The following is a 23,536-nucleotide window of genomic DNA, read 5'->3' as shown; positions in this document are numbered from 1 at the left end:
TACTGCTTGCATTAGAGTAGTGTAGCATGTTACTGCTTTCCGTTAATCCTATTCTGCTGCATAGCCTGTCATTGTTGCTACAGTTGTTACCCTTACCTGCAATCCTAAATGCTTAGTATAGGATGCTAGTATTCTATCAGTGGCCCTACACTCTTGTCCGTCTGTCATGCTATACTACTGGGCCGTGATCAACTCGGGAGGTGATCACGGGCATATGAGATATACTTTATACTGTTACATTACTTATGATATTGTTCAGAGATGGGGGCTGAAGGAGCAGGTGGCTCCATCCCGGTAAAGGTAGGCCTGGGTTCCCGACGGCCCCCGACTGTTACTTTGTGGCGGAGCGACAGGGCAGGTTGAGACCACCTAGGAGAGAGGTGGGCCTGGCCCTGGTCGGCGTTCGCGGATACTTAAATTAACACACTTAATGAGTTCTTGGTATTTGATCTGAGTCTGGCCACTGGCCTATACGCACTAACCAACTACGCGGGAACAGTTATGGGCACTTGACGTCGTGGTATCAGTCGAAGCCTTCGTGACGTCAGCGACTGAGCGGCGCACGCGGGCATTGGACCGTAAGCTCGTGCTTGTATTAAGGGGGCTAGGTCTGCTTCCGGTCGCGTTCGCAACATGCAGGTGTGCAAAGGGCGATGGGCCCAGACCCCTGCGCCATAGGATTTAGACCGGCGTGCTGACCTCTCTGTTGTGCCTAGGTAGGGTTGTGACGTGTTGATCTTCTGAGGCCGGGCATGACCCAGGAAAGTGTGTCCGGCCAAATGGGATCGAGCGTGTTGGGTTATGTGGTGCACCCCTGCAGGGAAGTTTATATATTCAAATAGATGTGATCTTCAGTAATAGGACGACTTGGAGTTGTACCTTGACCTTATGACAACTAGAACCGGATACTTCATAAAACACACCCTTCCAAGTGCCAGATATAACCCGGTGATCGCTCTTACACAGGGCGGTGAGGGGAGGATCGCCAGGTAGGATTATGCTATGCGATGATACTTGGTGAACTTACCATCTACTCTCTTCTACATGCTGCAAGATGGAGGCTGCCAGAAGCGTAATCTTCGACAGGACTAGCTATCCCCCTCTTATTCTGGCATTCTGTAGTTTAGTCCACCGATATTTCCCCTTTACACAGATACCCATGCATATGTAGTGTAGATTCTTGCTTGCGAGTACTTTGGATGAGTACTCACGGTTGCGTTTCTCCCTCTTTCCCCCCTTTCCATTCTACCTGGTTGTCGCAACCATATGCTGGAGCCCAGGAGCCAAACGCCACCGTCGACGACGACTCCTACTACACCGGAGGTGCCTACTACTACGTGCAGGCCACTGGCGATGACCAGGAGTAGTTTAGGAGGATCCCAGGCAGGAGGCCTGCGCCTCTTTCGATCTGTATCCCAATTTGTGCTAGCCTTCTTAAGGCAAACTTGTTTAACTTTTGTTTGTACTCAGATATTGTTGATGCCGCTGACTCGTCTATGATCGAGCACTTGTATTCGAGCCCTCGAGGCCCCCGCCTTGTATTATGATGCTTGTATGACTTATTTTATTTTTAGAGTTGTGTTGTGATATCTTCCCGTGAGTCCCTGATCTTGATCATACACGTTTGCGTGTATGATTAGTGTACGATTGAATCGGGGGTGTCACAAGTTGGTATCAGAGCCGACTGCCTGTAGGAATCCCCCTTCCATACTCCTTGGCCGAAGTTGAGTCTAGACTTTACAAAACTTTTACTAACATGATTGTGCGGCCCATGGGCCCACGTCACCATTGGGTGGTATTAAGATCTTTTATTCATCGTCTATACTAGGGGATTCTAATCTCTCTTCTATTCGGGTTAAATGATTTTCTAAAATCTAAGTTTATGTTCTCGAAAACACTTTCTCCCGGAGAACCCCTTCAGTCTAGATGATCACCGGCTGCACCATCAAATTTCGAAGTTACTCTCCGATACTCCTTTGAGACTTTGTGCATGTTGCTTTTGCAATTCCCTACCACCAAAACATCCCTATGGATAAATACATACACTTGTCGTTCTTACTTTTATTCCCAGTTGGTCTTCTTATTACAAGATACCCTGAAATCCTCTCTATTGTTTCGAGAATATTTTGTGCCAACTGCCTTGCAGTTCCTTGCCACCTGGATACCTGTATGGTTAATTTCTCGCCCTTATCGAGTATCCGCTCATCCCTAGTTGTTCATGTGTTTCACAATGGTCTTCGAAATACTATTCGATCCTTCAAAAAATCCTTAGTAGCTTATTGCTCTGCAATACTTGTCTGCTTGCATTATGGATGCTTTCCATATGTCTGACAATATTCGTTAGTATCCTTAGGCACCATCATTTTGATCCTATTGATTCAACATGAGTGTGAATGCACACAATCATCAGTTGATCCTTTTAATTATCTTTCCGGCTCAGACGTCATTTTAAACATGAGCTTGTTCTTGACCAATCTATTTGCCATCAATTGTACCCCTAAGGCTATTCAACTTATCCATCCCTAATCAGAACATTGATTCTGATCCCTTGATTTGAAAATCATAATTCCTTTGCATTTGAGCTCTGGATTAGTCAGTTGTTTCTATAATCGAATGCCTTTACATTGTTACTTCCTATGGTTGTGTGTCGACGCTCACATCAGCTCCATTATGGACCGGCAGATCCTTTAATGGATTTTATCCGACAGCGTCCTTCATATTCAATAACCTTGTGAGCCTTCCCTCGGATACATAATGCCTTTGGTAAATTGCATCCTCTACTTTCTCAACCTTGCTCTGCTTTCGAGCTGGTGATATTTACTCTTGAAGCTTGTGGTATATGTTTCTAAGATGCCCTGATGGGTTGAACCTATACCTTCTCTAAAACTGTGTGAACCCAAAAGTTTTCACAAGTCATACTCTTCTGGTGCTTCGCCGGATAAAATTTCAACACTGCAACTTCTTCGAAGACGAGAAGTGAATGGAAGGTTATGCATTAAAGAAGTGGGAGTCGACCTTGAACTTTGCATTCATGCCCATGGACCCGATGTGGAACTTATCATGGAAGCTTCTTGCAAAATATTTAATCATTTGGGTAATTCTTTCGATGTCATTAGATTGGATCCCTTGCAGCTATGGTTCCGACCATATTGTTCTTCTTTGATCCCATTTCTCGGGGAAGTTTAAATATTTGCCTTTTACAGAGCAATACCCCAGTCCAACCTCTACTTTGATCTGTCGTCGAGTATTACCCCCTGGTATCTCGAGATTATCACAGAACCGCATAACTTCTTATGAGTTCTTCGTCAAGTACTACATTCTCATCGATTCCAACTTTTCCTGGGTTTTGAGTGGTTAGTCACTCGAGTACCCCAATAACTGAATCGAGTCCGCACTACGGTTCAACAACTCTTAGTAATCTTCCTTATTTACGAGTTTGTACCCGATCACGTCATTCCTAGCCTATTTGGCTATATCATTATCATGATGATTTTAATTGTGCTACCTGGTCCTTATTCCCAGAGCACGACTTTCAACGATGAGCTAAGCTTGCGTCAATTTTCGTCGTCATATCATTTCTCCTTGAACAACAAACTTGATTTTGAGTTTGTGTCCTAACCGTGGTTCCAATAACCTTTCGCTTCATCATTCGTTTGACTTGATGTCATCATCGATCGATTACATCTTCGTGAAATCTCTCGACAAATGTGTCATGATCATCATCAGTATTTTGAGCTTTTCCATGATATCAATTGAATCCATGATGAGAAATACCATCCTTGCCTCGATGATTTGTGTTATCATCGACCACTTTATTGTCTTCCCTCCAACACAAACTTGCTTGTGTTTTGTGTTATACCTTGAGATCCTTGCTATCCAGCCTTTGTTCTTCTTTACCTTGGGGTATTACCATCTTTTATGTCAGGATTGTCATGAGAATTTCACCACCTATGGAGAAATCTTGATACAAGTGATACTTATCACCATCACCATTCTCTTCCTGGTAACCTGTTGTTTCTAACCGGAACCGACAATTGAACTATGATGTGCGGATTCAAAACTTCTAGCAACCCTATTGCTTTGAAGTTAATGGTCGATAGTTCATTTTTAGACTATTGGTTATTGAATCACCATTCTAACATTGATCATGCTACCGAAGCCCATATTTCGGGTGCACCTTCCAACCAATGTTTAACTGTGTATATTTTCCTCGAGCATACCTCATTATATCATTTGATCTCACAAATGTTATATCTTTATTCACATAAGTGTGGAAATCCATCTTTTGTTAATCTTGATGAATTGTCGATGAGTCCATCAACCACCTCCTCATCCTCTCCTTGGTTTAATGACAAACTCGTATTTCAGAACTCGCTTCCATAGTTGATTACCCGAGAATCTTACAATGTCATCCCGACAGTTTGTGTTGCACCTTTTCTTCTCAGACATCCCGAGTCTGAGATATCCTAACACCAATCAGATATGAATCCCGGTCAGATATGATGGTTGGGACGCATTTTCCAAGAGTTATAACATTGGTCTTTATATGACCCGGTAAGGTGATGTCATGCCTAGCACACTTGGCTAGAGGGCCTATTGATATAGTTCTTCCTTTTAGCAATGTTAACCATTCTTCCATGAGGAAATTGAAAGACTTATTCTATAAGTTGTTCCTGATGAATCCATTGAGTATCCAAAGTCCGACCTTTGCTTGAAGACCATGTCAATGCTACCTTTGCTTGAAGACCATGTCAATGCTATCTCGAAGCATGTCTGTGGTACTCCGATTTTCAACAAGAACATTTGAAGCCCAATGCTAAATGTTTCTTGCTCAATTATCCAAACACCGTTGTATGGGTAATGCCATGAAATATCTCTCCCCTCACCTAAATGGTTTTCTATTTTATATCATGTCATGGATATCATGCTCTCTTGTCCTTGGGGAGGATATACCCCTAAAATATGTGTTTAAACACATTTTCCTTTCCATAGGTTGGTTTAACGTTTCTTGTGATCTATATGATCTAAGCAGTAATATTCTCTTGCTTATGTAAACACCTCAGTGTACAACTCTATCAGTATGACCCTGTTACTATTGTTGACAACATTCCGGTAGCCACCGATGGACGAGAACTTTTCCTATTGGTCCGCCTCATTCAATATGCAAGAAAATGGTTCTCTTCGTCCCTCTCCCTTGGTACCGGCGTTGTTGCCGACATAATCGACAAGCTACCCTCTGACATGCCTTGCTTGCATGATCACGCAAGACGTCTCCACCCTTCCAACTTTTAAACCACATGGTGGGCCCATAACCCACAGTTCCACAGGATTGAAACCTGACTCTCCTGTACAACCCTGTATCTAATGGTTATTCCCTATGCTTGGCTTCGTATTTAATTCATGGGCCACCTTCCTAGTGCTCTATCCTGGTATCAGACGCAATACTTACTCTCGCTACTCTGAAACCCTTTCTCGCTCTGGTTCAGACTTTGAGAAACTATCTATCCGCTTGGAACCTCTTATTGTACCTTCATACCATACTCTCGATGTATTTTATATGTTCAACTCGAGAGATAATCTTATGCTCATTCATGGGTTAACCCCAGATTGTTCCCCTCCTAAGCATTCTGTCGTAGCCGAGCTGCCCCTTACCTATTCGTAAGTATGTTGAAGTTCCTGAAGAAAAGGACAACTTCACCATGATGACCCGAAACAGAGGAAGGAAGACGTCAATGTAATTGATCGACCTCTTCGAGAAGAGCAACCAAGGCCGAGCAGATCCGTTAGAATTTCATAACCAGAACCTTCCCCCTTTACTCCACCTCTTAAATCTCGGGACGAGATTTCTTGTAGTGGAGGAGAATTGTGACGCCCGGATATTTAAGCTACAGTGAACCTCTGCTAATGATGCCACGTCACCTCGATTATTGTTGTTAATCTCGCGTTAGTTCGAAATCAATTCAAATCCAAGTTTGAATTAAAGTTAAACGATAAAAGTTTTCAAACGTTAAAACTAAAATGTTCATCATGTGGAAAATACTCATTTTTTAATATTGGTGGTGAACCAACATTTTTAAATAAATGTTTAGATGCCCTCAACTATCCGAAATATTGGCAAACAACCCCAAATCGTATCATTTCTATTGAAACAAAATTCCAAATGAATTCAAATATCTCTCAAACTTTTTGTGGCAGTGCCTAAAAATGTAACACCAATTTTGGACCAAGTTCCCTATTTTGCAAAAATCATTTGATGGCTTAGTTAAATACAAAGAGTGCATATTAGAAGAAAAAGCATAAAATAGAAAAGTTTTAGAAAGGAACAGAGGTTAAGGAACTGCTACTGCTGCACTGGGCCCTAGTGGCCTCAGTGCAGACCTAGCCCACCAGAAGCCATCCTCCTCCTCCCTGTTCACAGGGGGTGGTGGAACGCATCCGAACCACCATGGTCGCGACTTTGGATGTGTGGCGACCATCCCGCGGTTCCCCGTCGCGCATAAGGGCAGCCCCCTACCCCTCTCTCCCTCCCCGGAACCCTAGAGCACCCCACTCTTCCTCTCGCCCGCTATCTCTCTTGATTTCGGCGGTGCCCGAAACCTCCGACGCCATGGCCGACCCCGTCCACGCTACCACCGTCGCCCCGCGTGCTCGGAGCTTGACCGGGAGCTTCGTTCGCCTCCACTGCATCGTCCACGAGTACGTTATCGAGCCAGGACTCCTCCAAGCCTCGCCATCATCTTATTCTTCCCGTCTGCACCGCCACGGACCTCGCCTCGATTCGCCGCCTCCCGATCTTCGCCGGCTTCCCCGACACGCCCACAAGCTCCACTATGAGGCCCTCCTCCGATTCCCTCTTTTCCCTCTCGTTTCCGTCGCCGTAGTCGCCCATACTTGCCGAGGCCGCCGTGCTTGGAGCTCCACCTCCGAGCTCCGCTCGTTGTACCCCTGGTCGCGCTCACCGCGTCTTCGTCGTGCCCCGCCTCACGCTCGCGCGCCCGCGCCCTCGCCCCACTACCCGCTGCGTTCGCGCGCCTCCTCCCTTGTCTGCTGCTCGCGCTGCCCTGTTTCTCGCGCTGCTACAGCCGCCGGCGACTGCTCCGCCTGTGCGCACGCGCCGGCCGCACCCTGTCCTGGGCCCACGCCTCCCCTGCTTGCCACCACCGACAGCAGCTTCTTCCCATCCCCACACGCGAGCTCCGCCACCGCCGCTTGCTCGCGCGGCGGCTTCTCTGCAGCCGCCGCGGTCGTGCTCGCTGCCGTCGATTTTGGCCGCCTCGGCACGAACCGCCGCCCCGCGCGCCGGCGGCTTCGGTCCCTCTGCCTCCGCCCGTCACCACCGCCGTTCTCGGCCACCCCCATCCTCTCACGGCCGCGTCCACCGCCGCTCCCGACGGCCCCGGCGAGCCATCCCGCGCGCGCCCTAACCCCCTGTCCGCTCCCTGGCCGTGCGCCGGTGTGCGCCGCGCCACTTCCTGGCTCCTGCCGCTGGCTCTATGCCAAGGGACGCCGTGCTCTCTTGCGTGCGTGCCCGGCCGGCTGGGCTCTGCCCAATAAAGACGGCCCCTATTCGGACTTAGATTAGGATTAGTTAGTTTCTAATTAGCTTAATAGCAAATGACATGTGGGACCACTGCTAATTTAAAAAATATAATTAGAACCTGTTAAAAATTTAGTGTATGACAAAGGGTCCCACTGGACCGTTGACTAGTCAAACGTGGACCAGTCAACAGTTAACTGGCCCCACCTGTCAACCTCATTTACACTTTGGCTGGGTACACTTTTGGGTGTCCTTATCCATTTAGCTATTTACTCGAATTATTAAACGAATCCAGGAAATTCCAGAATATAATTAAAACTTTTAAAATTTATAGAAATTAATCCATAACTCGGATGAAAAAGTGTTATACATGAAAGTTGCTTAGAACGACGAGACGAATCCGGATACGCAGCCCGTTCTTCCGCCACACATCCCTAACCTATCGAACTCGCAACTTTCCCCCTCCAGTTCATCTGTCCGAAAACGCGGAACATCGGGAATACTTTCCCGGATGTTTCCCCCCTTCATAGGTATCACCTACTACCGCGATTGGGCACACCTAGCATCACGCTTTGTCATGTCATGCATCGTCATGCATTTGTTTGCATTGTATTTATTGTTTCTTCCCCCTCTTCTCTCGCTAGACACCGAGACCGACGCCGCTGCTACCTAGTACGACTACGATGTTGATGACCCCTCCTTCTCGGCTGAGTTTCCAGGCAAGCCCCCCCCCTTGATCACCAGATATCGCCTATTCCTTCTCTCTACTGCTTGCATTAGAGTAGTGTAGCATGTTACTGCTTTCCGTTAATCCTATTCTGCTGCATAGCATGTCATTGTTGCTACAGTTGTTACCCTTACCTGCAATCCTAAATGCTTAGTATAGGATGTTAGTATTCCATCAGTGGCCCTACACTCTTGTCCGTCTGCCATGCTATACTACTGGGCCGTGATCAACTAGGGAGGTGATCACGGGCATATGAGATATACTTTATACTATTACATTACTTATGATACTATTCGAAGATGGGGGCTGAAGGGGCAGGTGGCTCCATCCCGGTAGAGGTGGGCCTGGGTTCCCGACGGCCCCCGACTGTTACTTTGTGGCGGAGCGACAGGGCAGGTTGAGACCACCTAGGAGAGAGGTGGGCCTGGCCCTGGTCGGCGTTCGCGGATACTTCAATTAACACGATTGACGAGTTCTTGGTATTTGATCTGAGTCTGGCCACTGGCCTATACGCACTAACCAACTACGTGGGAACAGTTATGGGCACTCGACGTTGTGGTATCAGCCGAAGCCTTCGTGACGTCAGCGAATGAGCGGCGTGCGCCGCATTGGACCGTATGCTCGCGCTTGTATTAAGGGGGCTAGGTCTGCTTCCGGTCGCGTTTGCAACGTGCAGGTGTGCAAAGGCGGGCCCAGACCCCTGCGCCATAGGATTTAGACCGGCGTGCTGATCTCTCTATTGTGCCTAGGTTGGGCTGCGACGTGTTGATCTTCCTAGGCCGGGCATGACCCAGGAAAGTGTGTCCATCCAAATGGGATCGAGCGTGTTGGGTTATGTGGTGAACCCCTGTAGGCAAGTTTATCTATTCGAATAGTCGTGATCTTCGGTAACAGGACGACTTGGAGTTGTACCTTAACCTTATGACAACTAGAACCGGATACTTAATAAAACACACCCTTCCAAGTGCCAGATATAACCCGGTGATCGCTCTCACACAGGGCGACGAGGGGAGGATCGTCGGGTAGGATTATGCTATGCGATGATACTTGGTGAACTTACCATCTACTCTCTTCTACATGCTGCAAGATGGAGGCTGCCAGAAGCGTAGTCTTCGACAGGACTAGCTATCCCCCTCTTATTCTGGCATTATGTAGTTCAATCCACCGATATTGCCCCTTTACACAGATACATGCATATGTAGTGTAGATCCTTGCTTGCGAGTACTTTGGATGAGTACTCACGGTTGCTGTTCTCCCTCTTTCCCCCTTTTGCATTCTACCTGGTTGTCGCAACCAGATGCTGGAGCCCAGGAGCCATACGCCACCGTCGACGACGACTCCTACTACACCGGAGGTGCCTACTACTACGTGCAGGCCACTAACGATGACCAGGAGTAGTTTAGGAGGATCCCAGGCAGGAGGCCTGCGCCTCTTTCGATCTGTATCCCAGTTTCTGCTAGCCTTCTTAAGGCAAATTTGTGTAACTTATGTTTGTACTCAGATATTGTTGTTTCCGCTGACTCATCTATGATCGAACACTTGTATTCAAGCCCTCGAGGCTTCGGATTGTATTATGATGCTTGTATGACTTATTTTATTTTTAGAGTTGTGTTGTGATATCTTCCCGTGAGTCCCTGATCTTGATCGTACACGTTTGCGTGTATGATTAGTGTACGATTGAATCGGGGGCGTCACACCGGGCGAACCATTGGGTGCTCCAGGGTGCCCCAACCAATCCACCCAGATATGTGTATTAAAGTAGCCACCTTAAGTTAAACCTTAGTTAACAATAACTCTCACATATTTCATGAATTCTCTCAAAACCTAACCACGTCTACGAGCATAGATACCAGTAAGCATAACGTAGTAACACCTTGGGTTTGAATTGCAAGACAATAGGTTCTACCTCATCAACTACTTCCCAATAGCCACATGTTATCAATCCTACTCATGCAATGTTTGAGGGTTGAAACTAATGCATAAAAACTGGGTAATGAAAAGTATGATCAAAGTGTGAACTTGTCTTGTACTGTTGATGAAGATGATTCGCACTCATAGCTCCTGATAGTTCTACTCGTCACACTCCGGTCAATCTATCGTAAGCAAGCAATAGTAACCACACATAAGCAATCATGCAAAAGAATCGAAGAAAAGATCTCAGAAAACCTCGAAAACAAGTAATTAACTCTTAACAGAAAACAATTTCTAACAGTACCAAAATTAGGTGGATTTGGTCTTATCAGAAAGTTTAGGTCAAGAGCTTCGATTTGCAAAAGGAATCAACCAAATCGGAGTTACGAAACTCAAGTTATGATCAAAAGAAGTTTGAATATGAATCTGAACAAATTTTGAAATTTGAAAATTTCAAAAAGTTGATGTGACAAGTTCACTGGATAGGTGAAAACAAGACAAAACTATAGGCGCTGGTTTCATCTAATTTGGATGAACGAGTAAAAAGTTATGGCTATTAAAAAAAATCAGGGCCTGACTGTTTTACGGAAGAAAATTAGATACAGCTAAAAGAATTATAGGTCTAATGTATAAATACATAGACTAATTAATAATCTAATTATTCCATAAAAATAATAAACTACGGAAGTATAAAAAAAGGAAGAAAGATACCTTTATAAGGTAGAGAAAAGACGACTTCGGAGAGAAGAGACAACTTCCAGAAGTCCTGCCGGAGAGGAGAAATATATTTTTACTAGTAGACTGCCCGTGCGTTGCCACGGGTGATTTTTTTGACATGGAGACACTGATAAAAATACATGGGCATTTCCATTTATGTCCCTAATTCGTATCACCTACTCAGATTCGCCCCTAATTTCGAAGCCTACTAAAATTTGCCCCTCTGCCGTTAGGTGCCCTTACAAAAATGCCCTTCCGTGTCGTTTCCGTCCGGTCAAAGGGCTTTGACCTTTTTTGGACGTCTATGGGACATTTTTGCCCCCAGAAAGAATAAAACAGGGATTGAAAAAGAAAAGAGAGAGCGCATGGTTACCTTTTGGCCCAGGATAGCCCAGCCCACTGGCTGGTCGTCTTCTTCCTCTTCAGAGGCCGAGGGTGTCTCCCCCGCCCGCTCACCCGAGCGCCGCCGTTCACTTGGCCAACAACGACGAGAAGCCGCACTTCCATGTCCACAAGACCCTTCGTGAAACAGAGCGTCTCCGTGCCGAAGATCATGACCTCAGGTGCCCTGCAACTCCGCATCCAACGCAATCTCCCGGCCTCTACCCGTCGTCCGCCATCTTCGATTCACCATCGTACGAGGTCCATCGGCACTCCATTACCGTCCAGGAGATCCATATGGTGTTGCGGAGTCTTCCAGACACTTCGCCGATGAGCTCTTCTCCGTCCGACATGATGCCTCGCTCCGGAGACGATCTATTCGCTGCGGCTCTACCAAGGGAAGGGTATATATTTGAAGAGATTTTTCAAAAATTATAGGTCTAAGATATTTGGCAACCAGGCAATTGATCTTTTTGACCTATATGGGCCGCACCTGCTTTTTTTCAGGGAATATAGAGAGCTTTATTATTCAACTAAAGGCATCCTTTGCTCAAAATATAAAATAAAAACTAAAGGCATCCACGGACACAATCAGCCTTAACCAGTAAACTGGCCTGGGCTTTAGCAGTTTAGCTGGATTTGTACTGGACAGTAGCACATTTTCTCACCGACCTTATAAAAAAAATCTCTTACCGACAAGCCACTCCGTCACTCCACTCCCCTCACTCTGCTCGCCCCATTCTCATCCGCTGCCACGGCCTTGCCTAGCCGCCACGGAGGCTGCTTCAATCTCTCGTGACGCCTCGGTCCACAGGCCCTTCCTTCCTCCCCTCCTCACTGCTCACCTTCACCGGTGCTGGTGGATCTCACCGCGCGCGTTCTCGGCTGTGCCGGAGTGGACACTTCAGCACTCGCTCCGCGGCTATATTGAGGAGATCATATTGATGGATCGAGGGGGCAGGACGTGGCGGCAGGGATGGATGTGCCGGCGATGGTGACTGTGCTGGGGATTCGGCGCCAACAGGTCGCGTCGCGGCTCGACGTTCCCGACGGCTGCCCACGGTGCACAGGTCGCCCGCGCCCCCGCCGGGCTCCTAGACCGCCACAACGGCGGAATGGCCCCGCCTCCGTGTACGCCCGGTCCTTCTCCCACTCTGCTTGTTTGCTTCGTTTCAATTCTCATCGCCGTGCGCTTGTGGGTTGCGGCAGCGACTGGTGTAATTTGGACAGGAGCAAGTGCGCCAATCAATTCTGATGTGGTGAGATGCACAGGGAGAGGCCTGCATCAGCAAGGCTAGCAGGAGGCCATCCTCAGGAGGTCTGCGCCACGACGCCCGTACGGACGGCCGCAAGGAGTGAATTAAGTATCCATGGTTGTTCTCTGTTTTACACCCGTAGCAAACTTCAGATTTGAGCATTGATCCAACTATTTAGTAGTAAACCAGATCACTTAATATCAATTGTTCACTCTGAGTGAATCTCACATCAAAACACCCAGTTTGCAACTGTACTGAAATACAAGGTGTCGGACAATTTGTTCAGGACTACGGTCTCTGATTTAGGTGTAGGAGAATATTTTTTTGACGGGTAGGTGTAGGAGAATTTCTTCAGACTATGGGCCTCTGATTTAGGTATAGGATAATCTCTCTCCATGTTATGTTTATCATGTCCTTTGAAAATGCATGAATCTCTACTATCATGTTCTTCAGAACAAATTTAAGATATGGCTCAAAAACTTTCACACAGATTCTTTTGATTAGGAACGAATGAATGATCAATACTTATACATCTTCCTATTATTAGTTAATTAGGGGCACCATAGTACCTAGCTGTTAATTTGTAGACGCTTTTAACTGCTATTTGTGATTTTTCCTCTCCTTGCAGTTGGTCCTGTTTTCCCATATCATCTGCTTTGTAGAGATAATCTCTCTTCGATTTTGCATTTGGCTTACTCATTAGTTCTCCTATTAGCTTCAGTATCTTCACCAAGGAGTTCGGAGGCGATGCAGCAGTGGTGAAGGCGATGGTTGTGTCGGGTGCAGGCAGGTGCAGACGGGTACATTCCTTGACAGTCAATTGCTTTCGATCCCATCCGACTATCATGCAGTCTGACTTAAGATGACTAATTGTTTTTCAGGGTGAATTGAGTTCAGATCCTTGAACAAATGATTGTGATTTTGTAGCTGCAGTGGTGCTATTCTTTATTATTCCTTGGTATGTCAGTACTTCCTACCTACTTGAATTTCCCTATTCCAAATTCATGGGATTTTTAATTTTTGATATTTCCATAAATGATTATACACAACTTCTGATAACACATGCCACCCAGTTTCCGTTCTCTATAAGAACTGAGAAGTACGTATGCACTTCCACGACATATAGGTTCATATGGATGTCTTTGAACGACATATAGGGAGAGTGATAGGATCAGACTAAGACATGAAAGTCTGACACAAACAAAAGTATACGGCATGTACATACTGTTCTTTCATAGTATATGGCATGTATAGAACGTTCACATACAAACAAAGCTACCAAAAAAATATTAGTAGATGTACCAGAATGATAGCTCATGTACAATCCAAAACAAATAGTTAGTCTAATTCATTAAGTGGATCCATCAGCAGCAGCAGTAACAACTTTAAGAAGAAGTAATTTAGCAAGTATGTAATCATTCAAAACTGGGGACACATTTACCTTTTGTGACTTTTAACTGTCCCCTCAATGCATCATGTTCATAAACACGTTTGACCGTTAGGCTGGGAGTGATGTGCTTTCCTTTTCTTTTTTCTCCTTTTTCTGTTTAGAATGCCCCTTTTTCTATTGATGAGTTCCTGTTATGTTCTCCATCATCATGAACCGTATCTGGCATGTTAAGGTCAGATGTCGCAGTCTGCGATAGTTCCTGTGGAACAATTTTACTGAAATGAGTAGAAAGACAATTAAAACCAATGAAGAGTACCTCCAGACATTAGACATTAAGAATTGCCCTTTTGGTTGTGTCGTGCAATTTTTATACCTGTACTCCATTTGGGGAGTTGATTGATAGTGGAGATGCCGCTAAGATGGCATCAATTGGCATTTTTCGCATTGATCGTTTCTTTTTCCTTGCTATGTTGGTATTGCTAGCAAGATTTACCCTTTGGCAGTGAGATCCATAAGGGGTAAGGTCGTGTGAGGCTACAAATGTTACAGCCATTTAATAACAGTAGAAAAACCTCATCAACTATATGTATGCTCATTGTGATAAATAGTAAGAAGTTATGCTCGCAATTACCTGGCATTGGCACTGGAGTCATTCGGGAATGATGATCAACATTAGAGATGTCACCAAGAGGGGCTCCATTAGAGGCATCACCAATAGGGGGTCGGCACAGATTTGGCGCCTCCATATCTTCAAACGTCATGCTCCATTGGCGCTAAAAAATGAACTTAAAGAAAACAATAGCTGATCCGGTTAGCTTACAGAGCTGCATTCGGTTGATGAGGAGTAAGAAACTGAATAGTTTGTGTGTGATTTTCCAAAACTACATTTGTAAAAGCGCAGAAGGAACTGATGTATATTCAATAATGTACTGAATCCACCTGTTCAGTTTGGCGATTCTAATGTACCATGATCAGTAACTTTCCGCAATAGAAAATTCCAGTCGCCAAACAAAGCCAAACATCGATACTATTATTAGATTACATGATCATTTACACCTATCAGATTGAGATGATGCATTATCTTACGAATTGATAGAACAAAAATAGGTAACTACAGAAACTCATCTGGCTTGTCAAGTAACTAATACATTCTGTTGCTTTGAACAGACTTGTATTCTTCTGCGCTCACTATGCCTGCAAACAGAAGCACACGATTTTTGATGTCCTGAAGCGCATACAATTTTGGATGTCCTGAGGCGCATACACACGATTTTGTTTGACTTGGTAGTTTACTTGCAGTTTCATCACAATATACACAGTTTTCTCCTTGTGCATAAACCTCTGTAAGCGTTTAACCGTTAGTGTCTGCACCATCTCTTCTGTAGGGTGTTGAAACTGCCCTTTTGTCATAACATTGATACAGTGTGATGCCTATGGGAAGAAGTGGTGCTTTGAGAGAATAGGTATTTGGATCTCCTGGTTATATACTCTTAGAAGTTAGAAATCAGTTTTCTCTTATTGATGGTTAGCATGCTTGCCTACTTCTGAATCTTTTCTCCAGTTATGTGAAAGCCATCTAAAATTGCATCTACTCTTTCACTGTAACAGGTTAAAGTGCAGTCACGTGCATTGGCTTTCTCATGTGGGTTGGGCCTCATACTTTTCTGTGAAAGCAATCGCATTAGGAGTAAACTGTTCATGCGATGGTTGTATGAGATGTGATGCCTGTATGAGATGCGATGATGTATGAGATGTGATGGCTGTATCAAATATACTAAGAATACTAGGCCTGTAAGGGTTCGATTTTTCTGGTTTTTTTGAACTTTTTACTGCTGCTATAGAATTGATGCGTGTGACAGGGTGTTCCATTCCCTTGGTTTGCCACGTTCTACCCCCACCGCTTTGACCATCTACCAGTCAAACTTGTCTGGAGTAGAAATCTCAGGAGTAGGAAGCGTACGACGCGTGGATTGGCTTCGGTCTCTCTCCACCACCTGTCCTCTTTGACTCTCTCTTGAGATATTTCGCCTGGTCTCTCGAAGGATCCCGTAAAGCCCGTTCCACCGCTTGGCCGCTGTTTGGCTCTATAAAAACGCCCCACTCCATGTGTGTCTTCCATCTCGGCTGCGCCATAATCCCGGCTCCTTCTCTCCCGACGCCCCTCCCATTGAATACAGCGTGAGCTCTGCCCTGTTGATGTCCGATCCAGCGCCGCCGATTTCTCCATGGAGTGCATGGGGTTCTATCCTAGGTCGCTCGCCGGTCACGGGCTCTCCCTGCCCTGTGCGACTCCTCCGCAGTGTGGTCATCCTCCCGCGCGAGCGCGGGTGTGCCGCCGTCGTCGAGATGAACCGCGCCGCCTTCGGTCGCTGGTGCGTTCCCCCGCTAATAAGGTTGATGGCTTTCTCCCCCTGCCTCTTTCCTACTCATCTCCCAATTTTCCCCTTTCCTTGCAGCCGCAGCAGGTATGCATTAGGAGCGGGCGCCTCTTTTTACCACGGGAATCAAATGCTGCTGGCCCCTGATCTGGATGACCAGACCTGCAGCCAACTCTTGATATGGAAGCATGAATAGTGCAGGAGCTAGCAAAGCTGCCGCTCGCCGTATGGAACACCAGTACCACCGTGGGAAGGTGGAAGCACAAATAGAAGCTGCTTTTTCTTCCTGGCCGAGTATGGATCAAGCGTCTCGGTCATTAGCTTGGCAGCTATGCAACATGCCGTCTCGCCAGCACAACTTCAACCCATCTGCACAGGTTCAGCGACGCCCCCCTTTCCATGTCCTCTCGATGGCAGGATTACCTCGATCTCTGGTGCAGCCGTGGTGTTCTGGTTCTTCTTTCTCGCTTGCAGAAGATAAGCTTTCTAAGCACAAGACTCTTCAGCTTACTGAAAACTTTCTTACCCACAAAACTTCTTGCTGATATCTAAAAACGAACTGATAGGACAACTTCATAATCTTACACGTTTATAGCTTAGGACCTGCTATTTGTCTCACTTCATTCATCTGCATGCGAGTTGCATTTGGGTCTCCTGAGAGCCAATTAATGAATGCATAGGCTTTCATTTCGATTCCCACTGACTAATGTTTCTTGGCATGTGTTTCTTTTCTCTTATTGGCTGGTTGCATGACAATTGGTCTTAGTGACTTTCTTTCGTTTAAGTTTGATTTAGTATTTGTAGGGATACATCTGTATGAGGAGTTTCGTCATTAATTGCTGGTTTGGTTCAGAAAAAATTATGACAAGTGTGCATGCGACAATGGGTGGACTATGCATGATTTTTTGTTTTGTTTTGTTTTGTTTATTGCTAATGAGGACTGTTGATTGCTGCTATTGACCCGGGTAGTGACAACACTCGTGCATGGTTGTGAGCTATGCAGTAGTATATGTGTATTCTCAGTGTATGTAAGCAGCTGCATGTTGAACACTCGGTCTGTAGTCGGAGCAGCTAATTTCTGAATGTAAAAAAATGCAGTGTCATTTTTTCTAAGAGTAAATGAGTACTTTGTAACAATGCCACTAGACTCCCTTGAACTATGGGTGATCTGTTCTGTTCTGTTGAACTAGAGTAAATATTTTTGATTTAAGAGTAACACTGATCTGTTCCAGTTATTACTGAATTTAGGAACTTTTGGTCTAAGAGTACAGAGTGACGCCGATATGTTTCAGTTATTCCTGAATTTAGGAACAATTTTGTATGTCCCTGTTGTTGATAAAACAAGGCCTGGTATAGTGGTATGTTTCAATACATTCCAATATTTCACATGGTGCTCCTGTACTATTGGTGCAAGATACTGATGATAACTTCAGGCTTATGCGTCGCTATATTTTTTTTGATGTTGTGCACTGAAGAAAAATTGATGAACTTTCTATAGCCAAGAGTATACTTGCTTCAGGACTAAAATTTGACGGATTGTATCCTTTTTCCTTTGCACTCAAGGACCAAGACACAGGGTCTGAGTGGTAACATGAGAGCAAATGTGCTAACTGAAGCACATGTATGCAATACCAATCTGTATTTGTATATGACAAGCATTGACATGAAACAGGCACCTAACAAAACACAGATTACTATTATTGCTCCTCTATTACCTTTTGGGCTGCTCAAATGTAGTTGGTTTTCACTGATCTCAATTTCAACTGCGAAGATGCAAGTAGTGTGCATTGTGCACTGTATCCACTTAACACCTGCAACGAATCAATCGATTGATCATAGAACTGTATGGGCCAAAAGGTACCTCAGTAAACAAGTAGAAATTTTCTTCAACTGGCTTCTCCTCGAAGTTCTCCACCTTTTTCCTTGGGTACGACTCCATGTCTTCAAAAAAACAGCAGAATCGACACAATAACTTCGATCTGGAAGATGGAATGTGTTTGCTTAGATCGATGGAGGTTCCTGATCTTTCTGAGACACAGGACGGTTGCCTTGGTACAATAGGTCCTTCATCGGACTCCCTTACTCCATGCTCAGAGGCACTGGGACTGGGTCGCCACGAGCTGATTCAGGGCAAGCCATTGGTTAGCTCAGGCTACAAACTCACGGCGCGCGGGAGGGGGATGGGGCTGGCTGACCTCGGTGTTCGCGGTGGCGGTTGAGCAGGACCTGGGGGTACTCCGACTTGAGGTCCCCGGCGGCAGCCATTGGGGCTCCGGTGGTGGATTTGGAAGTCTGGAGGAGTGGCAGCCGAGCCCCACACTCACGAGGCGTTTCTTTCAGTGGCCGCTCACTGCGGCACGTGGCCAGCAGCGGAGTCACACGTGTGGCTGGAGCGGTGGTGGGGGCCATGAGGCATGCAATACCTTTTTCATCGATTAGTCACAGCTTCGTGATTGTTCTTGCCTACACATAATGTGATTACGTGTATGCGTTGCAACGTTTCCGCCTAATTCATTGTTTCTCGATCATGTCGCTCTAGAGATTGTGAGTTTTGTAACTAAAAACTATGGATTAATTATTTTTTCCTCAAAAACACAATTATGTGTGTTTGGCATCCTTGTTTACTGGTTTGGCATAACAAGTTTTTAACTCTGTTATAGTTTTCCTAGAGAATATTACTATTGTGTTGCGTGTGAAGTCTCTAAAAAAATAGGATGGGTTTTATAAAATTAAGTTAAATTATAATAGCTCATTGGCAATTAAATTGGTAGTTGTGCATGTATGAAAGGAGGGATTTTTGCACCTTTGGGCTGGTTTGTGCGATTAGATATTGGATGCATAGTATTTTAGTTGTATTTTACTCGTGCACATGTGAAAGGTAATTTTGCATGGATGCATCAATTTATCAAAGTGGACATTCTTTGTTAGTAAAATCCATAGTGATCCCTCCATTAGCTATATCTGGAGTATATTTTTCTGCAGGCCGATGAGACCCCAACCAAGTAAACAAGATGATAAGCCCTCTCGCGAGAAAACCAAGAAACAACAGGAAGAAATATGTTGTCGTACGATATCATGGAAAGTCTCTCCTTGACAAACATGAACCTGAAGTTAATGTAAAATTCAGTGGAATATCATAGTACAAGTTTTGGTAGCTTTAAAGAGTGATCAACTTGATGAGGTAAATCTCGCTTCCCCACCAAAATGGCTAAAACTCTAGGGGATCATCAATCATGATGCACTCAACATGATGACCAACAATTACCTTGATCATCTACGCTTGAAACAAGCCCGCGAAAGACAAAAGGAATTGGCCTCTACTCCACCACTACATCCCTGAAACCGGTTCTATGTATCACAATATAAAGACTCTATCTAGATACTACTATAGCAAAACTATTCTCCCACTCACTATAAAGATACACACATACACAATGTACAACGAGTTTTGAAAAACTCAATTAAAACATATCACACACGAATTAATAAGGCGCGGCGTGCCGCTGCGCACTACCTGCTAGTAATACCTATATCTCGTCGGCGTCTGCTTGTCCAGGATCAGCGCCGAATCCTGGACGTGTTCGGTGGCGGATCCTGGACGTGTTCACCGCTGGATCCTGGACGTGTCCGATGGAGGGCGGCGAGTGAAGCGCCTTTGATGTGCGAGGCCGGCGGCAAAGGGATGGAGCGGCGGCGGCGGCGAAGGGATGAAGGGCGGCGGTGAACGAGGGCAGATAGTCGTGCATGCGAGTGGTTCTCGCTCGAGGGAAGGAGACCTCGCTCGTACGTGCGGGCGATTGGTTTAGGGTTTTTTCGCTGGATAATTTTTGTAGGTTTTTTTTCGCTGGTTAATTTTCGTAGATTTTTTTTACTTCGTTTGTCTTTGGTGCGATCGGAGGTTAGGCCCTGAAGTGGGTGGGGGCGGGTGGGGGCCTCGGTACGAGGTTTTTTCGGTTAGTGGCGGCTCAATGTGAGGTGGGAGGAGGTAGCAAAAAAACCATGGGAGGTAAGACGAAAAAAACCCTGAAAGCGAGACTACCAACTGCTCCATTAGTAGTAGAGATTTAGTGAATCTAGTCAAATTAAAATATTGATTTAACCCGAATCGGATGATTTTTGGAGGCTTTATGGATCTATATTTATAGGTGGAAAAGAGATTTAGGGATCAAAGGCTAGGCAATGTGGTATTAAACGTAGACAAAAAGAGAAACGAAAGAGATAGAAAAACAAAGAAAATAAACGCCGCGGCATGGGCCTTCGGCTGGCCTGCACGTGTTCGCGCATGTGTGCGTGCGCAGAGTTTTTTTTCCTACCTTTTCTTTAGAAAAGAAAACTATATATTTTTTGAACAGAAAATAAATAAATTGAAGGACAACCGGAAAAATAATATAGCCCGGCCTGCTGGCTATGTTGCATACGCAGGCGAGGGATAGCAGTCGGTCGCTCGTACAGTTTTTTTATAAAAACTGAAAAGGGGTAAACGGAAAATAAGAAAAGAATAAATTAAAAACTTTCTATAGGCATATTATATATCAAAAAATTTAGAAAAAGATTTTCTACAATGTGAACATTTTTCTAGCATCAAATAAAATCCACAAAATTTCAATAAAGCAAAGAGTGCTACTGTTGCAATAAAACCTAATAAAAATCATTTTAAAAATACCAAAATATTTTCAAATTTATTTCTCTCCATTTTTTTACTGTAGGGAATCATTTTACCCTGATTTCCATATATTTTACTTTTGGATAAAAATAATTTGAGTAAAACCCAAATATCTCCAAATTGAAAATAATTTCAAAGGGACGTTAAATTTGATTCTTTGAAACTCCCAACTCATATTTCATATGTTTTGAAGAAGTCATTTTATCTTCTCTCATGAAAATCATCGAGTTGCATAAAGTTTTTGAATTTGAATTATTTTCAAATAGAATTCAAACCTTTTTCGAAAACCCTTTTTCATTTAATTAAATGGAAGAAGTCATATCATCTTCTCTATAGGGTTTTGTGATGAAATGAAATTTGAATTCATGGAGATCATAAATGCAAGGTGAAAGTTTGGGAAAGTCATTTCATTCCCTCTCATTCAACTTTTAAAAGTTTCAAATTTCACTCAATTTGACACAAGCAACCACACCACAATCAAACAAACAATCAAAACTATTTATTTAATATAACATTTCAAAATTTAGAATTTTGGGATGTTACAAGCCTACCACCCTTAAAATGAATCTCGTCCTCGAGATTTGGAGAGGCTAGAAAGAAAAAGGTTAGGTTCCGGGGTCTTCTCAAAATCCATCAATCGTCACAGGGGGTCTGGGGTTCTACCACCCTTAGAAGCATGGTTACGGTTCCACCAAAACTCATATACTCCATCCTTATCGTTGACAGTGTCCATCTTCTCAGATCTTCAGGATAATTCCTTCTCTGGGCTCTTCCGGTAGTGGCATAACCTTTACCATAATTCTTATGTCCTTTCATCTTGGTAAGATTCTTCTATGACTCGGTCTTCTTAGCTGACAGGTCTGGCGCCAATACTAAACAACTATCGATATCTCATGGTGGTCATCAAACAATTTATGGTGTCTCCTGCAGGAAATGGGTCTGGCTTCATTCTCACCGTATATCCTATGATTGGCAACAGCTGCCTTGTACAAAGGAAAATTGTTATACCATTCTAAGGTTTAATTAGGCTTAATATCGTCGTCGCTCTACTATAGGTAAGCCACTCAGATTTACCATCCCGTATAGCAAGGCGAATAATAAGAGTAAGTCGGTATGGTGATCAATCCATCCCGCACCCAAATCATTACCTTTTATATGGTTTAGCGGATCTCGCATTCTAACACTCAGTCTTCCTCACAAGCATTCTAGAATTTCTCTTGTCGAAGAACCAAATTCGGATAAATCCATTGATTCTACAAGCCAAACGAACATCTATCATTCCTTCACACTCTCAGGTTTTACGTTACTCCTAATAGATCGTCTGTTGATAAAGTCGTATCTTCTTCCAGGGTTTTTCCTTCAATAGGAGTGTGCTTGCTTCTTGGCAGGTCCTGGAGCATGTGGGTTATGGCCCATCTCATCACTTGTAAACCTTGAACTCATCATCGGGGGCAACTGATCATTATTCCAACATCCAGCTTCGTAGCAAACTCGTACTTACTTTATACGAAGTCCACTCCGTGGAATATCATTATCTTTTCCAGGGGTCAAGTGTCCTCACAAGGTACTACCACCCTTGAAATGCACAATTCATCCATAGACCATATTTCTCATATCCTCGAAAATGGTCAAAATCTTTTTTTCATAAAGTAACCACTCATAAAATCCAAATCAGTACCAACGATGCTAACTTTATTGACTTCACGAATTTATTGCAATCTCTTGCACATCACTTACATGCCTCAACTCAACACCTCACTAATAAAAAGAAATATCCCCACTACTACTACTATATTTCTCGTTGCAACTCAACTATTTAGCACAAATATCCACGTTGGGACAATCTCTCGCAAAGTGCCCAGCTTCATCACAACAGAAACATATTACTTCTAACAAGTCTTGAGGTTTCCTTGTGATTATATAGCCTCCTTGGGTCCTCGGCTTCCTTTTTGGGCAACTGCTGAAGTAGTGGCCTGACTCCTTGCACCTGAAACAGGTGATATGACTCAGGTCCTTCCTGGAATCCAATCTATTTCTCTTCCTGGACTTTTTCGTTCCAATCAGGGCTTCTATTTCCTATGGGTCATACTCTACTTCCTCTGTCGGGAATTCTACTAGGTCCCCATACAGACAATTTTGGGAGATGTGTCCTTCTCCACATGAATAGCATGACTTGGTGCCGGTTTTAATTTTATTCCCTTTGTGTGCGTCCTCGACATATTCCTCCGTCACATGTTCTTCTAAATTTTCCATGCGGGCTCCTCTCATTGCTTCTTTCTTTTGTTGGATGGTTCTTTGTACCATGGGGTAAATGTGACACTGAGCAGGGTAGTGGGTAGTCCCTTCACACAAGAAACAAGTGATCTCCCTAGTTGGGCATTCTTCAGCTGGGTGACTTCCTTCACAATTTGGGCATCCATCCTTGTGTTCTTTATGGTTGTGTCCTATTTCTCCACAAAGCTTGCATGCACATGGTTTCTTCATATCATTTTCATAAGGCTTCAATTTCTGGGACACAAGCCGAGACTTTAGTAGAGTCAACTTAAATTCTTCCCAATGGGTTACTCCCTGCTATC

The 23,536-nt window shown here is 44.5% G+C and overlaps 1 protein-coding gene and 1 long non-coding RNA gene across 3 annotated transcripts; one reads left to right on the top strand and one right to left on the bottom strand.

Annotated features, from left to right (window-relative positions):
• The first annotated feature begins 11,983 nt into the window (after positions 1–11,983).
• Positions 11,984–16,990, top strand: LOC119311127. 2 transcript variants are annotated; one of them, XR_005150886.1, is made up of 8 exons: positions 11,984–12,404; positions 12,483–12,646; positions 13,251–13,329; positions 13,411–13,487; positions 15,087–15,203; positions 15,305–15,382; positions 15,528–16,291; positions 16,376–16,990. It is a non-coding gene; the product is annotated as an uncharacterized LOC119311127 (long non-coding RNA). The 2 variants fall into 2 exon arrangements; XR_005150885.1 differs by having other exon boundaries at positions 13,245–13,329.
• On the bottom strand, positions 13,716–15,058 carry LOC119311126. The gene is made up of 3 exons (XM_037586757.1): positions 14,551–15,058; positions 14,293–14,453; positions 13,716–14,178 (listed from the first exon to the last, which is right to left on the bottom strand). The coding sequence occupies exons 1-3, from the start codon at positions 14,678–14,680 to the stop codon at positions 14,077–14,079; spliced, it is 393 nt and encodes a 130-aa protein (XP_037442654.1). The 5' UTR covers positions 14,681–15,058; the 3' UTR covers positions 13,716–14,076.
• Positions 16,991–23,536: the final 6,546 nt, after the last annotated feature.

Source organism: Triticum dicoccoides, chromosome 5B (genome assembly GCF_002162155.2).
Source record: "Triticum dicoccoides isolate Atlit2015 ecotype Zavitan chromosome 5B, WEW_v2.0, whole genome shotgun sequence".
Classification (NCBI taxonomy): domain Eukaryota; kingdom Viridiplantae; phylum Streptophyta; class Magnoliopsida; order Poales; family Poaceae; genus Triticum; species Triticum dicoccoides.
The sequence above is the reverse complement of the archived record's forward strand: the minus strand, read 5'-3'. Positions and strand labels throughout refer to the sequence as shown.